The sequence below is a fragment of the Podarcis gaigeae genome (assembly GCF_964106915.1).
Source record: "Podarcis gaigeae genome assembly, chromosome: W".
NCBI classification, from domain to species: domain Eukaryota; kingdom Metazoa; phylum Chordata; class Lepidosauria; order Squamata; family Lacertidae; genus Podarcis; species Podarcis gaigeae.
The window spans coordinates 17,532,929-17,549,501 of NC_139695.1; the positions used below are offsets into that span (position 1 = coordinate 17,532,929).

Below are 16,573 nucleotides of genomic sequence, written 5' to 3' on the forward strand. Positions count from 1 at the left end.
ATTACATTCGGCAACCAAGGTCCCACTGTAAATGGGAAGGTAACTTTTAAAAAGAAATAAAAAATGATAACAGGAAAGGAAAAATTTATAAAAGGCGAAATGCAGCCCTGCCCTCCTCCACACTTTTTGCCCTGCTGGCCTGAGCCTGGTGGGCCATAGGAAAAGTTGTTAATCTGCCTTTAGTTCTCTCTCCACTCCCACTTTTGGATTGCTCTGCTCACTATTTTTTATGATATTGTGTTGTGTTTGACTGATGTCAGAATTATTCTTTTTCTTGTTACAATTTATTTCATGATATTTTATGTTTATTTAAAACAGCTGTTATAATAGGTCCTGATGGACAGCCCTTAACTGTCTACCCTTGTCATATATGTGGAAAAAAATTTAAATCCAGGGGATTCTTGAAAAGGCATATGAAAAACCACCCAGATCACATGATTAAGAAGAAGTACCAATGCACAGATTGTGATTTTACAACTAACAAGAAAGTAAGCTTTCATAATCATTTGGAAAGCCATAAGCTTATCAACAGAGTTGACAAAACGCACGAATTCACAGAGTACACCAGGCGATACAGTGAAGCAAGCCCACTGAGTTCAAATAAATTGATCTTAAGAGATAAGGAACCTAAATTGCACAAGTGCAAATATTGTGACTATGAGACTGCAGAGCAAGGACTGCTTAATAGACACCTGCTAGCGGTCCACAGCAAGAACTTCCCTCATGTTTGTGTTGAGTGTGGAAAAGGTTTCCGACATCCTTCTGAGCTCAAAAAGCATATGAGGACCCACACAGGGGAGAAGCCTTACCAGTGCCAGCATTGTGTCTTCCGTTGTGCTGATCAGTCCAATCTGAAGACACACATCAAAACCAAGCATGGTACTGACCTGCCCTTTAAGTGTGAACATTGTCCACAGACATTCACAGATGAGAAAGAACTCCAGCAGCACACAGAGTTGTTTCAAGGGCATAAGACTCATCTGTGCCCACATTGTGACCACAAGAGCACCAACTCGAGTGACCTGAAACGACATATAATATCTGTTCACACAAAGGACTTTCCTCACAAATGTGAGGTGTGTGAAAAAGGTTTCCACCGTCCATCAGAGCTCAAAAAGCACAGTGAAACACATAAAGGTAAAAAGATACATCAGTGTAGGCACTGTAACTTTAAGACTTCAGATCCTTTTGTACTTAGTGGACATATCCTCTCAGTTCACACTAAGGACCTGCCTTTCAAATGCAAAAGATGCAAGAAAGGATTTAGGCAACACACTGAACTGAAGAAGCATATGAAGACCCACAGTGGAAGAAAAGTATACCAATGCCAATATTGTGAGTACAGCACTACAGATGCATCAGGCTTCAAGCGGCATGTCATATCAATACACACAAAAGACTATCCGCACAGGTGTGAGTACTGCAAAAAGGGATTCCGTAGACCATCAGAGAAAAAGCAGCATATAATGAGGCATCACAAAGAGGCCTTAATATAATATATGAGCTATAGAAGAAAGCAGTTTAGAAACTGTGACATCATAATTGGGGAACAAAATTCTCATGAACTGTTTCTCCTCTTTTCAAAGTTTGATATTAAATCATAACTTTACATTATTTGTATTATAAGTCTTTTAAATTATTAGGGTTTGACAGGGGATCTCATAGCTCTATGATAGTTGCTCATCAGAACCTAAAGAACACTGTAAAATGCAAAGAGATGAACGTTTGAATAGATGTAGAAAGAGACTGAATGTATTCTGTTTCAAGTATTATACATAACTAAGCTAAAGAAAATATTTTAAGTCAATTATCTTAGCTCTTTACCAACAATGCAATTTAAATCCTTAATGAAAATCAGGGATGGAGTTCTTTAAAAATGTATGTTAAGGCAAATCTAACATTATGCATTTTTTGAACAGTGACACTATATAGAAGTCAGTACTTTGTCATTACATTTTTAAATTGTGCTGGGAAATAGTATTCAGGAATTAAGTCAAATTTTGAGATCTGTTTTTTTTTTCATTTTTAAAGCAAACACACATTTCATCAGGAAACATTGTTTCTGTTATTTATTTAAGTTCAATGAGCAATATTTAAATGTTTCCCCAGAACTGCTAGCCCATTTTATTGTAGGATGTGATGTTAAAAATACAACATTGTTTTTGAGCTCAAAAGGTATTGTTTGGTGCTAAGGTTAAAGATGTGTATGTATATAATTTCCCTTCTTACGTGAAAAATGCAGTCGAATGTTCAGTATGGCACATATAACAAAAAGTACCTTTTGGCCAACATAATTATTATAAAATTATTGTTATTATTTTAAAAAAGGAAAACAAATAGATAGATGCGACTTTTGGTGCTAAGGTTTCACACTTCCTTTTTTTGCTTGCTTATTATATTCCCTAAAAATAATAAACAAAATGAACATCAATACTGCAGTAGTTAGAAATACCTAGAGAATTTTATGGGGCAATGTTCCTGGCAAGGTAGGACTACTGTGGTGTTTTCGTGCTAATAAAAAATGTTTCAGTATAGAAATGAAAGTTGCACCTTTTAATCAATTCATGTGAAACATATAACATATTATAAACATGCATTTTCAATCTGTAATAAAGTTATATATGCAGTAGTTAACCAGGACATTATGCTACCGCTGGAGTTTGGAGGTGGATCTTCAGTTTACAGTGTATACATTTGAAATATGCATCCCTTTAAACAATGCTTTGTGTTAGCATGGTGCAAATCAAAATGGCGCTTAGTATAACAAGCTGGTCTAGGACAATTTAATAACTAAAAACTTCATAAATGTTATGCATATAATGTGTACTTTTAAAAAACTTTTTAAAGTTGCTTCATGTTTTTACACAGCTGTTCACATGATAAATTGTAACTTTACTTCATGCTACTATTTTATGGCTTTGTGTTTCAGAAAATATTCATACTTGGTTTTTCCATCAGATGAGAATCCGTTCCTTGAGAACCAATTTCTTTTATATTTCTAAACTTCAGAAAGTTAAGTTTGGGAAACCTTAGAAAACTACTTGTGTTTTATGTGGCTGTAAAAAAATGATGTACACTCTGTAAAATAAGATTGTCACTGTTATGCAAGATTATTATTACTCATTGTAATGAGCATACAATAAAATCCATCTCTTGCACTTCAGGCATGCATTGCTCACTCATCATTTATTTCATAATTTAATTGTTTGATAGCCTGGTCATTATTTTTGAGAACTTACTGTAAATTGCAATCACAGTAAGTAAAGAGGAGAAATAATAGTGTATTTAATTTTTCTCAGTTAAATGCGCAGAAATTTAACTTCCATTTAGAGAAAAAGGTTTGTAGAATGTTTTTTTTCCATTTAACTGGTCATGTGTGAATTCAGCTTTTCCTTCTGTGTTCTATTCAGTGAACCAATATTAGTCATTTGCAGTAGTTCAATGAGAGTTGTAACAGTAACATTTAAAGTAGACAAAAAGTAAATGTAGTCTGGTTTGAAATTCATTTTAAGCTTCAGGAGATTTAGCATCTACTTACAGTGTGGGGCACGTATAGTACAGGACCTTAGTTTCCTATTCTGTGGTCCAATCCCCTAGCTGCATATGGGGTGAATGGTGGTGCTTTAATGCTTCTGGGTGAGCAGGTAGCAGGTAGTGGTTGAGATGCTGCCCTAATTCCAGTGGTGGTGGGCAGGCAAGGGCACAGTTGTAGTGGTGGAGGCTGAACAACATTGGGGGTGGAGGCTTAGTTGCTTGGTCTCAATTACTTGTTCCAGCTCTTTCACTCCACCATAAGTTATTGGTAGAATATCTGCTGAGCCCCCTGGTCTGGTGCTGCTGTTGCTGAATGCCAGATCAGTCCATACTCATTCATGACTTGATTGTGGGTGAGCAGGTTGATCTGCCTTGCATTACCGAGACTTCGGTGAGAAGACTGGGTGGGCCTGACTTTACCCAGCTGTGCCCACCTGGGTTTTCAGTACTGTACCAGGCTAGGCAAGAGGTTTGAGGCAGGTGTTGAGATAAACTTAGAGCAGGGCTTCCCAAACTTGGGTCTCCAGCTGTTTTTGGACTACAACTCCAATAATAAAAATAAAAACAACAACTTTTATTTATATCCCACCCTCCCCGGCCAAAGTCGGGCTCATCATCAGATATATAACATTAGTATAAAATCAAACAATAATTAAATTACCTCTTAAAAACAGGTCAAAATCAAACTAAAGTCTAATTAGATGGCTTTCTGCAGGGTTGGGAACAATAAGTGCTCATTGGCCCAGCTGTTTACGCTGATCTTATATGGGCCTGTGAGAATGCTGGGAGGCCTCTTTCATATTAGTTCTTATACAAAAAGAAAAGAGTCAGGCTGAGCCCTGACCAAAGGCCTGGTGGAACAATTTTGTCTTGCAGGCCCTGCGGAAAGATGTCAAATCCCGCAAGGCCCTGATCTCTTGTGGCAGAGCATTCTACCAGGCTGAGGCCAAGGCCGAAAAGGCCCTGGCCCTGGTCGAGTCCAGCCTAATCTCTCTGAGGCCCAGGATCTCCAAGATGTTATTATTTGCAGACCATAAGGTCCTCCGTGGGGCGTACCAGGAGAGGCGGTCCCATAGGTACGAGGGTCCTAGGCTGTATAAGGCTTTAAAGGTTAAAACCAGCACCTTAAACTGGACCCTGTATTCCAACGGTATAGCACTGGATGAATGTGAACGGTATTCTGCACCCGGCGAAGTTTCTGGGTCAGTTTCGAGGGCAGCCCCACGTAGAGTGAGTTACAATAATCAAGCCTGGAGGTGACCGTCGCATGGATCACAGTGGAGAGATCAGGGCAAGAGAGGTAAGGGACCAACTGCTTAGCATGACAGAGATGGAAAAATGCTGCCTTTGTTGTAGCTACAACCTGCGCCTCCATAGAAAGGGAGGCGTCGAGGATTACACCCAAACTCTTGACAGAAGGTACTGGCACTAATTGCGCCCTCGCAAGAGATGGGAGTTGGCCCTCCAACCCCATATCGTCCCGACCCAGCATACTTCAACCCCAACCTCTGTCTTTGAAGGATTTAGCTTCAACTGGCTCGCACGCAGCCCTCCAGCCACAGCTTCCAAACACCTGACCAGTGTGTCTGGGGCAGAGTCAGGTTGGCCATCCATCAGCAGATAAGAGTTGGGTGTCATCAGCATACTGATGGCAGCCCAGACTAAAGCTCCGGACAAGCTTGGCGAGGGGACGCATAAAGATGTTAAAAAATTTCAACTCTACTGCTGTTGGCCATCCAAAAGCAACAAAACACGTTTGGACCCGCCCAAAGATGCCACTGGCATGGGCCCACACAAATCTGCATGGACTAGCTCAAAGGCTTGCTAGTCTTTTGACTGGATCTGGGATATGAACATGTGGTTACCTTGGATTGCTTGCAGGCTCTGCAGTCTAGGAACTTGTCATATCCCTTAAACTTGCACCCCTCAGTACACTCTGGGGCCTTCTTGATATACGACCAACCTGTATGCGCAAATCTGCGGTGCCAGAGATGAAAACAATCATTGTGTGGTGGCACGTTTGCGCACTGCACCTGTGTTACCTCAGGGGGGTCATCAACAGCAATAGGCATCTCAACCACGAACAGCCTATTTTTGCACTCAACACTGTACAGCTTCTTCCCATCCCTGGAAAAAGAACACATGTTATTTGCAAACGTTACACTGAAACCATCAGCGACAAGAGTAGACACAGATAAAAGACAGTTGGCAATTTCTGGAACCACAAAAGCCTGGACCTCATGGTCTAGGAAAGAACAACATAACATGCCAGACTCAGTTAAAGGTCTTTTGCTCCCATCAGCCAGCGACACAAAATGTCCACTTTTCACAGACTTGCAGTTCCAAAGAAGCCCACTTGATGGCACTAGGGTATGAGTCGCTCCAGTATCGACGACAAAAGAGAGACTAGCTGGTTGTTTAGATTCCTCCAGGGTTGCCATGGATGCAGCTAGGTGGAAAAGAGATGTTTTCTCCTTGCCTTTCTCACTCCGGCCTTTGGCTCTCCCACTCCGCTGTGCCTGAGAACCGTCTCGAGAACCGTCTCTTATCTGCTTCCCCTGCATTCCTTTCTGGCCGTCCTTGGAGTATTGGGCCTCTAGTGGACAGTTTCTCACGAGGTGTGACGTTGACTCACAGCGAAAACAACTCTTGGAGACTTTGGCTTTTACAGAGCTCTCACAGCTTCTGCTGCCTGCACCCCCACTCCTGGGTGCACAGCTTCCAGAGGAACAGCCTGCAACTGTTTTCCTCTCAGCTCTCTGCCTCTCCCTGTCCATCACACAGATGTGTTGAAGCGTAGAAACAGCTTCCAGGAACGTTGCTTTCAGCCCTCACTAGGCTCACGGCCCCCTTTCGGTCTTTGGCTCCCACTGTGGCTTCACACGCCCTCTGCAGTGCCTGCCAAGCAACCCAGGCTTCCTTAATTCCCTCAAGGTGAGGCAAAAGCCAAGCGTCCACGCTTGTTCTTAGCATGCCCAGCACAAGCACACTCTGCTCCCTTTCCAGAGCTGCAGCCACGTCTGCCTCAGTAGCTCTCAGCAGCCTGAGGGGGTTGCATGCAAGACCAGAGCTGTTCTCCCAACAGCCAGTAATACATTCGGTGCAACCAGTCCTCCCAGTTGCTGCCATTCAGCCTCTCAAAAGGCACATTGAAAGACTCATGTGCTTGCGGTTGAGCCATCTTCCCCCGGGGCTATAAGCTTACTCACGCTTCTGCTGGCCGGTCCTTCGAATATGCTATCTGCAGCAAGCTCTGCTTTCACCAGTGAAATCAGGACTGCCTCATCCCCAGGCAGGATTTCAGAACTGGCCTTTTCCTTGTGTTCCCTTCTCACACCCGGCAAAATAAATGAAGCCTTCCATAACCTGTTGGATTATCTGCCTGTCCAGTGCGTTTCCTCTGTGCCAAAACTGTCCGTTTTCTCTGCGCAAGCTACTGTGCGCCTCTCCTGCGCACAGCCTCTGTGGAAAAACGACCTAAGGCAGTTTTGCAGAGTAGCAGCGGTTGCTTCCGTGTGAGAATGAGAAAGGAAAGAAAGTCCAGACACTGTTCTATCTCTAACAGTGTTTATTTACAAGCAAAAACAACAAACAGTTCCATTGGAACTTGATCACATCTTGCTCTCTCTCGCTCTCGGAGCAAAGTGAAACTAACTTTCACAGACAAAGAACTTAACAGCTTCCGTTCCGAAGCTCCTTCCCAGATACAGGACATTCAGGAGGTTAACCCTTAACCACTACACTCCACAATACAAATTAATGATGTCACCCAGGGGGGCCCACACCTCATGTGGACACACTCTAATCAACCAGGAAGGGCACGGGTCTGTAGAGTTGATTTATTGCCCAGATAAGCCTGGCATCCGGCCCGCTTCCAATGCTGCACCAGGCCTCTGCATTCCAAAGCTCTGAGCAAAAGCAGAGTTTAGCAGCGTCCAGAGAAAGCTGCTGTCTTCCGTGCTTCAGTGTGCGCAAAGCAGTCTCACACAGAGATACTAAGAAACTAAAAGCAGTTTATTTACAGCAAAGCTATCCATTGTCTAACACAGCACGCAGCATCGTGAGACACGTCTGCTCCACGTAAAAGCGAAAGCAGAATAGAACAAAGGACTGAGACTCTCGGAAGTGACGCAGGGTCTCTCCCCGCCCCACAGTAGGCAGGACGTACACTCTGAGCTGATTAACCCTGTAAGCTCAGGTTCTCTTCACAGGGTCAACAGGACAAGTGGTGGGCTTTCGAGCTTGGAGGAGTCTGTCCACATCGGCTGTGAGTATCCAATCGAAGTGGTCCAATACTGGACCCGAAGACAGTCGAGGGGGATCCAGTTCCGTTATTGTACAAGTTGGCAGGAAGGTCACGGCAGAGCAACAAGACTTTCTCCGTGAAAAAGGTTGCAAATGCCTCACAGCTGTGTGTCAAATTCATATTTAAATTTGGCCGTCCCTTTAGGGACGTTAGAGACCCAATTATACTAAAACGTTGCGCTGGGCGAGAGCTAGCGGATGCAATGGAGGCTGAGAAGTAAGACTTCTTAGCAGCCTTCACTGCCATCTCATAGGCTTTCATAAGCGTTCTATTTTTTTAAAAAATAATATTTATTGAAGTTTCAACAAAATTACAAAAATAAAAGAAAATGAAACAAAAAATACAAAATACAGAAAAATAAAAACAATTAAAAACAAATCAATTTTTCCATATCTTATCTTTCATTTACTTGTTTCCTTGACCTCCTCACACCTCCCTTTTTTGTATTCTAGTTCAGTTAGTTAATTCAGCAAATCCTTTCCATCTTTGTTTTTATCTTAATAATTGATCTTAATATATTGTAACTTTACATTCTCACCTGTTAACAATCCATTTTTACATACTCCTTTGTAACATTACTGCTAAAACCACATGACTTCATTCCAGCATCCTTCTAACATTCCTTAATTTTACAATGTTTCTGTAGATAATCTTTAAATTTCTTCCAATCTTCTTCCACCGACTCTTCTCCCTGGTCTCGGATTCTGCCAGTCATTTCTGCCAGTTCCATGTAGTCCATCAACTTCATCTGCCATTCTTCCCGGGTGGGTAGATCTTGTGTCTTCTTGCTGCTGTTGTTGCATACATAAAGAAAGTTCTGTCCTTCTTTGGCACCAATTGGCCGACCATGCCCAGGAGAAAGGCCTCTGGTTTCTTCAAAAAGGTATATTTAAATACCTTTTTCATTTCATTGTAGATCATCTCCCAGAAAGCCTTAATCCTTGGGCACATCCACCAAAGGTGAAAGAATGTACCTTCAGTCTCTTTACATTTCCAGCATTTATTATCAGGCAAATGATATATTTTTTCAAGCTTGACTGGTGTCATGTACCACCTGTATATCATTTTCATAATATTCTCTCTTAAGGCATTACATGCCGTAAACTTCATACCTGTGGTCCATAACTGTTCCCAGTCAGCCAACATAATATTGTGTCCAACATCTTGTGCCCATTTAATCATAGCAGATTTCACCGTTTCATCCTGCGTATTCCATTTCAGCAGCAGGTTATACATCCTTGACAAGGTCTTAGTTTTGGGATCTAACAGTTCTGTTTCCAATTTTGATTTTTCCACCTGGAAGCCAATTTTCTTGTCCAAATTGTATGCCTCCATTATTTGATAATAATGAAGCCAATCTCGCACTTTGTTTTTTAGTTTTTCAAAGCTCTGCAGTTTTAATTTATCTCCCTCTTGTTCCAAAATTTCCCAATATTTCGGCCATTTGGCCTCCATATTGAGCTTTTTCTGAGCCTTCGCTTCCATCGGTGACAACCACCTTGGGGTTTTATTTTCAAGTAGGTCCTTATATCTTGTCCAGACATTAAACAATGCTTTCCTGACAATATGGTTTTTAAACACTTTATGTGCTTTAACCTTATCTGTCAGGGAACTGCCATAGGAGAGTCAGGTGGTGGAAGGGCTCCAGGAGGCTAGAAGACCTTCGGATGCGGAGGAAGGAACCAGTAGGGGGAGAGGGAGAGTTCCTGCAGAAACTCAATCGGAGGAATGGCTCCAAGATGTTTCCAGTGAGAACAGCGGGGAGGGCTCAGGACCTCCGCTGGGGACGCCCACTCCGCGCAGGAAACTGTCACGCAGAGAATCCAGAAGGAGAGTTTCCGTCAAGGAACTCATGTTGGCGTAAATTCCGGAAGCGCCCACTGACGGATTCTGCCAGCGATTGAGGTAGCCATGCACCCATGGCTCCGCGGACTGGGAGAGTTTAGGAACTGATGGCAAAGCTTGGAGGGCTTAAACGCTTACGCACGAGCAGCCCCCTTTTCCCATTACAGCAATCCGTCAGTCATTGACGCTGCTTGTGCGAAGGAGAGGCATCATGAGCAACCCAACCGGAGCCGGAGGAGCAAGAGGAGCTGGAGGGGGACCAACTCTGGAGGAGAGAAACAGAGCTTTGGAGCACCAGCTGGCACTGCTAACGGCGCGGCTCGAGGAAAGGAGGGCACAGGATGCACAGGGGAAACCCACTCCCATCGGAAGGAAGGTACCTGGGTTGGTACAGAAATTTGGGGGTGATCCAAGGAACTACCAAGCCTTTAAGACAGAGATGCAGTATGCACTGAACCTGCAACACGATGACTTTGCCGATGAGGAATCGAGAGTGGCTTTTGTGATTGGGCACCTCGAGGGAGGGGCTAGAGATTGGGTGAGGCCCCTGATGGCAAATAATAATAACGCCTTAAAGGACTTGAGGAAATTCTTTAGTGCGATGGACTTGATGTTTTCCAGCCAGATTGAACAGGGCGTGGTACGCAGATAGTTAATGGCGTGCAAACAGGGAAATCAATCAGTCAGAGAGTATTGGACACAGTTTACCATGCTTATACATAAATTGGGGTGGGATCTGTCTTCGGACCCGATACAAATGTTGTTTGAAGAAGGCCTAGCCCCAGCGGTAAAAGATTAACTTTCCCGCGCGCCCCGTCCGGAGTCCATGGATCAGCTGACCAAGGCAGCGCTTGCGACTGGAGCGTGCCAGGAGGCGAGAACTCTGGAGAAGCGGGAAGGGAGAGGAGAGCGTTGGAATGATTTCCGCATTCCTGAGATGCCGGCGCAACCTTCCCCGCCAGTGGAACCGATGGAGATTGGAGGGGCGAGTGCACGCGAAACTTCAAATGTTAACTAAAGGCGGAAAAAGGAGGGGAAGAGCGCCAAGAAATGTTTCCTTTGTCAACAGCCAGGACATTTTGCCAGGGTCTGCCCGCAAAGGAAGGGATGGCAAGGAATGGTGGGGGCTGTTGGGAGTGAGGAGGAGGGGGTTAAGGAGCAAGTAAAATCCAACGCCTGGCTGCCAGCGACAGGGCACAGCAGTCAGGCCAAGGATCAGTGAACGTGCCCAAGCCTGAACCCCCAAGAGCTGCTCTCGTCGTAGAGGTGCTACTAGAGCTACCCAACGGACATCCACTCACGATAAAAGCCCTCTTAGATTCAGGCAGCTCCTGCAATTTCATGAGTAAGGAGTTTGCGTCAAAGCACCAGATACAGACGCTGCCCTTAAGTCCATCCTTGCAGGTGACAACGATTGACGGGAGGCAACTGCTGGGAGGGGAAGTAAACCAACAGACGGTCCCCATGACAATGAGAGTGGCAAGGCACATGGAAGTCATTGCATTTCATGTAGCCACACTAGCGGGACCTCCCATCATCTTGGGAATGAGCTGGCTGGCGCTACAGGACCCGCTAGTGGGATGGCACCAGCGGACAGTCTCTTTTGGGTCAGCTCATTGCCTAGAGCACTGCAAGGGAAGAGAAATGCAGGGGCTGGCTAGGGCCAGTCTTGCAGGGATGGCGGTGGGGGAAAAGGGAGAAATACCCCGACAATACGCCGATCTGAGTGACGTCTTCAGTGAGAAGGAAGCAGATAGACTGCCTCCGCATAGACCCTTTGACTGTCAAATTAACCTCCTCCCGGGAGCCCAGCTACCAGTGGGCAAGCTGTATGCCATGTCAGACAGGGAGATGCAGGAGTTAAGGGAGTTCATAGACAAGAACCTGAAACGAGGTTTCATCAGGGAGTCAAGAGCGGTGGGGGGCAGCCCAGTGTTTTTTGTGGACAAAAAAGACACTAATAAACCCAGGCTGGTCGTGGACTTCCGGGCCGTCAACGCGGTGTCAGAACCTGTGGCCTTTCCCATGCCCAGGATTGATGACATTTTGACCAGGGTGAGGAAGGGAAAGATTTTTACCAAGCTGGACCTGAGGGGGGCGTATAACCTGATACGGATGAGGAAGGGGGATGAATGGAAAACTACCATGTTCACCCCCTTGGGGGCCTTTGAGTATCTCGTTATGCCCTTCGGATTACGGGGGGCTCAGCCTGCTTTCAATCCTTCATGAATTACGTGCTGGGACCTTTGCTCTATAAGAACTGTGTGGCCTTCTTAGACGATGTGTTAGTCTACTCAGAGGACGAAGAGCAGCATGTCCGAGATGTCCGAGAGGTCCTAAGCCGGCTGCAAGCAAACCAGCTGTGGGTCAAACTGGAGAAGTGCCAGTTCCATACCAGAGAGGTGGAATTCCTGGGGTACCGTTTGTCAGACAAGGGATTGGCCATGGATCCTAGCAAGGTCCAGGCGGTACTGGAATGGGAGACACCCAGAACCAGGAAGGACGTGCAGAGATTCCTGGGGTTTGGAAACTTCTATCGGAAGTTCATCAAAAACTTTGCCCACTTAACGGCTCCCATCACCGATTGTCTCAGTAGTAAGAAGAAATTTGCATGGACGGAAGAGGCGCAGCGAGCGTTTGAAAGGCTAAAGAAAGCGTTCGCTTCGGAAGAACAGCTCTTGCACGTGGATCTACAGAAACCGATGAGGGTGGAAACAGATGCATCAGATCGAGCAGTAGGGGCGGTTCTGCTCCAACCGGGGAAGGATGCGTCGGACTGGAGACTGTGTGCCGCCTTCTCTCGGAAGTTGAATAAATCCGAAAGGAACTACACAGTGTACGACAGGGAACTGCTCGCCATTTATGAAGCGTTTTGACGATGGCGGCACCTGCTAATAGGAGCGCAGCACAAGGTCCAGGTGTGCACGGACCACAAGAACCTGGAATATTGGCGAACGGCCCGAGTACTGAACCAGAGACAAGTGCGATGGGCACAGGAATTTTCCAAGTTCCATTTTGAGATTCGCTACGTACCGGGACCAGAGAACGTAAGGGCGGACGCTCTCTCTCGAAAACCAGAGTATATGGAGGGGGAGGGAGCGCCTGAAGAGAGACATGTCATCCCCGAGGACCACTGGGTGTGTGGGGCAGCATTGGTGGGGCAACGAGAACTGGTAGAAGGGACAGAGAACGATGAATACGCCCAAGATAAGCTCAGAGGGCTCAGGAGAGCCGGGGAGATCACAGGGGGTTTTGAAGAAAGGAACGGGGCGTTGTACTACAAGGGGGCCTTGTACATACCAGAAGGGGAATTGAGGGGTAGGGTACTCAAACAAATGCACGACAGCCCCACCGCGGGGCACTTTGGGCAACACAAAACAATGTGGTTAGTTACCAGGCAATTCTGGTGGCCCAAGGTGAGGGAAGATGTACGAGAGTATGTAAGGGGGTGCGACCGCTGCCAGCGAGTGAAGGGGGAGAGGGTGGCGCAGGCGGGGTTGCTGGAACCATTACCCACACCCGAACGGCCATGGGAGGCAGTTTCCATAGATTTTATGACGGATTTACCAAGATCCAAGGGGGAAACTGCGGTAATGGTAGTGGTAGACCTGTTAACCAAGATGTGCCACTTTATAGCTTGCTCACATGCGGTAACGGCGGAAGAAACCGCCAAGTTGTTTGTAAAACACGTTTTTAGGTTGCATGGCGCCCCCTTGAGGGTGGTCTCAGACCGAGGGAAACAATTTACGTCCAGGTTCTGGAGGAAGCTCATGAGCCTACTGCACGTGGAGGTCAATTTCTCAACCGCCAGACACCCAGAAACTAATGGGCAGGCGGAAAGGGCAAACAGTATTCTGCAACAATATCTGAGGTGTTATGTAAATGACAGAGAGAATGATTGGGTAGAGAAATTAGCCCTAGCCGAATTCGCATACAATAATGCGGAAAATGTGTCCACGGGCATGAGTCCATTTATGGCTAACTATGGGTGTCGCCCCAGGGCATTTCCAGGGGAAGGAGGGGAAAGATGGAGCGTGCCGGCAGCGGAACATTTTGTGGAAGAAATGGAAGCAATACATCAACAGCTCAAAATGAATTTGGATAGGGCCAAGGCAGAATACAAGAAGCAGGCAGATAGGAGCAGAAGGGAAGGAGAGACCATAAGGGTGGGGGACCGGGTGTGGTTGTCAACACAAGGGTTACCGTTCAAGGGGGGTTGCAAAAAATTGCGGCCAAAACGACTGGGACCCTTCGAGGTTATACAGCAGGTCAATACGGTGGCCTTTAAATTCAGGCTGCCAGACAACATGAAACTGCATCCAGTATTCCATAGGTCATTACTATCACCATACCGGGAGGGGTGGGGATTTTGGGGACGTGAAGGTGAGGTTCCCGCGGCACCGCAAGTAGAAGAGAGGGAGTGAAGCAGTCATGTAGCAGAAATACTCGACTCTCAGTGGAAGGGGAAACAGGTGGAGTACTTAGTGGCATGGGAAGGGGAACCGGAGTCCGAAAATACCTGGTTACCGGCAGAAACGGTCAAGGATGAGGTCTTAGTAGGAACGTTTAATCGCTGGTTCCCAAGGAAGCCCCAGCCCTTGGCTAGGTTCTGGGAGGAACACTTCGGCACCACTGATGAGGAAGAGGAGTTCGAGGGGTTCCCAGAATCAGGACAGGAAGAGGAAGAAGAATCAGATGGGGAAGAGTATGGGGAAAGAAGGGACAGTAGTAGGTGGAGAGCGGTTTTCGAGTCATCCGAAGTTGAGGAGGATTCTTTCAGGGGGTTCCCAGCCTCGCCACCCAGAGAAGAGGGGGAAATGGGGGGTTAGGGGAGTCCTGGAGGGGAGGTGGATGTCAGGGAACTGCCATCGGAGAGTCAGGTGGTGGAAGGGCTCCAGGAGGCTAGGAGACCTTCGGATGCAGAGGAAGGAACCAGTAGGGGGAGAGGGAGAGTTCCTGCAGAAACTCAATCGGAGGAATGGCTCCAAGATGTTTCCAGTGAGAACAGCGGGGAGGGCTCAGGACCTCCGCTGGGGACGCCCACTCCGCGCAGGAAACTGTCACGCAGAGAATCCAGAAGGAGAGTTTCCGTCAAGGAACTCTTATGTTGGCGTAAATTCCGGAAGCGCCTGTTGGTTTCTGCTTCCTTCACTGAGCAGCGAAATGCTTGTAACAAGACAATGTTTACATTCCACAGTCAAATGCTGTTGGGTTTTCTCACGGGAAAGGAGACTGGATGTGACGTACACTGGTTTCCTGTTTTTCACTGTTCTTTGCAGTTCAGTGTGTTGTTCTCTCCATGCTTTAGAGGAGAGAGGATGCTTTTCTCTGCTCCGGCAGAGGCAAGATGTTTTTCTGTAATCTAACAGTTTTGAAGTGTAAATAAAGCAATATAGAGTACGTGGCACGTACTCCTCATCCTTCCGCTGTGCAAGGGACGCTGCTCATCAACCAACACTTGGTTATGGGCTCCAGAAGTCGAATCGGAGTGCCGGCAAAGGATCGGAATGCAGAGGGACAGATCGGAACGGAATCTGCTCTGCGCGTCAAGATGATTGATGAGGTATGTGCTACTGCTCCGGGCAGCCTGCCAGCTTCTAATTAATGGCTTTATGGCTGGACTTTGAACTTTTAAGGCCGTTTTGCCGTGGCACAGGCAAAAGGCTAGAAGGATAAATTTTCCCTATGCTGGGGGAAATCGAAAGTAAAGCAGCTGCAGCAGTGTCGCAGCATGAATTTAAGACAGCAAAGAGAACTTTCACTTTTGAACTTGCCTTTGGAATGCGGTTTGAAGCAGCTGCAGATAAGCAAAGCAGTTAAGCAGAAAGGCACAGGTTCACAGGCAGAGGCTGTTTTGAATTTGCTTTTGGATTGAAGCAGCTGTACACAGACGCAGCATGTATAAAGCAGCCTGATTTAAAGCAGCAAAGATGACGCTAAAGGCTAATGCCAAAGTCATGATGGCCCTTCAGAATGCTTGTGGGATTCCTAAGCTCAATAGGAAGAACTATGCGGACTGGGTTCTCTATGCAGAGGCTATTCTGCGGAAAGAGGGTCTGTTTAAAGTTATTACAGAGACCCCCCCAGCTCCAGTTACAGATGAATGGAAAGCTATGGATTCCAAGGCAAGGGGAACTCTTACGTTGATAGTATCCCCAGAAGAGCTCTGTCTGTTGCGTGATAAGACCTCAGCCAGAGAAATTTGGGACGCTTTGAGAGAGGCTCACTTGAGGACAGAAGCTGGGTCCACAATGTTTTACTTTAACAAGCTGCATAATATGGCTCTTGCTGAAGGTGGAGATGTGCGTATACATCTGATGGAGATGCAGAATCTGAGACATGAGCTGCAACAGAGAGGACTCAGCTTTCCAGAGGAAGTGTATTCCTTTATGATACTACAATCTTTGGGTTCAGGTTGGGAGTCTGTTGCGACTCAGATTGCTGTACAGCCAACTGCTCAGCTAACAGTGGACTATGTTACTGCCGTGATATTGAATGAAGCGGATCGCCGGGGTGCTAGCTGCATCAACAAGGGGGAGACTTCACAGTCGTCATCCCATAGTGCAGTGGAACCACCAGATGGCGCCAAAGCTTTGAAGGCAGTGAAATGCTACTCGTGTGGACGTCTAGGCCATATGAAGAGGGAATGCAGATATCCCAGGGCCAAGACAGAGCAGCGCAGCGAAAGCTCATCGCGTGGAAAAGGCCGAGGCAAAGGCAAAGGTCCGGTGTCCAGGACAACGCAGCACAAGGCAATGGTCTCACGCTTCACTCCAAAGGTTGCAGAGGTCCAGAAGACGTCTAGATCTTTCTTCGTTGTTGATTCAGCGGCGACCCACCACATGTGCAACGATAAGCGACTGTTCGTGTCTTTTACACCGCAGGAAG

At 46.4% G+C, this 16,573-nt stretch overlaps 1 protein-coding gene across 7 annotated transcripts in view; it reads left to right on the forward strand.

Moving 5' to 3' along the window:
• LOC310835933 (zinc finger protein 711-like) overlaps positions 1 to 3,163 on the forward strand; it is a 68,408-nt gene extending 65,245 nt beyond the window's left edge. For 6 of the 7 annotated variants that reach the window (XM_083720882.1, XM_083720884.1, XM_083720883.1 and 3 more), the window contains one exon: positions 319 to 3,163. In XM_083720882.1, coding sequence (XP_083577008.1) covers positions 319 to 1,496 — 1,178 coding nt within the window. In that variant the 3' untranslated portion in view covers positions 1,497 to 3,163. The remainder of the gene's footprint in view (positions 1 to 318) is intronic. The other variant, XM_083720888.1, reaches the window with a different exon arrangement.
• Positions 3,164 to 16,573: the final 13,410 nt, after the last annotated feature.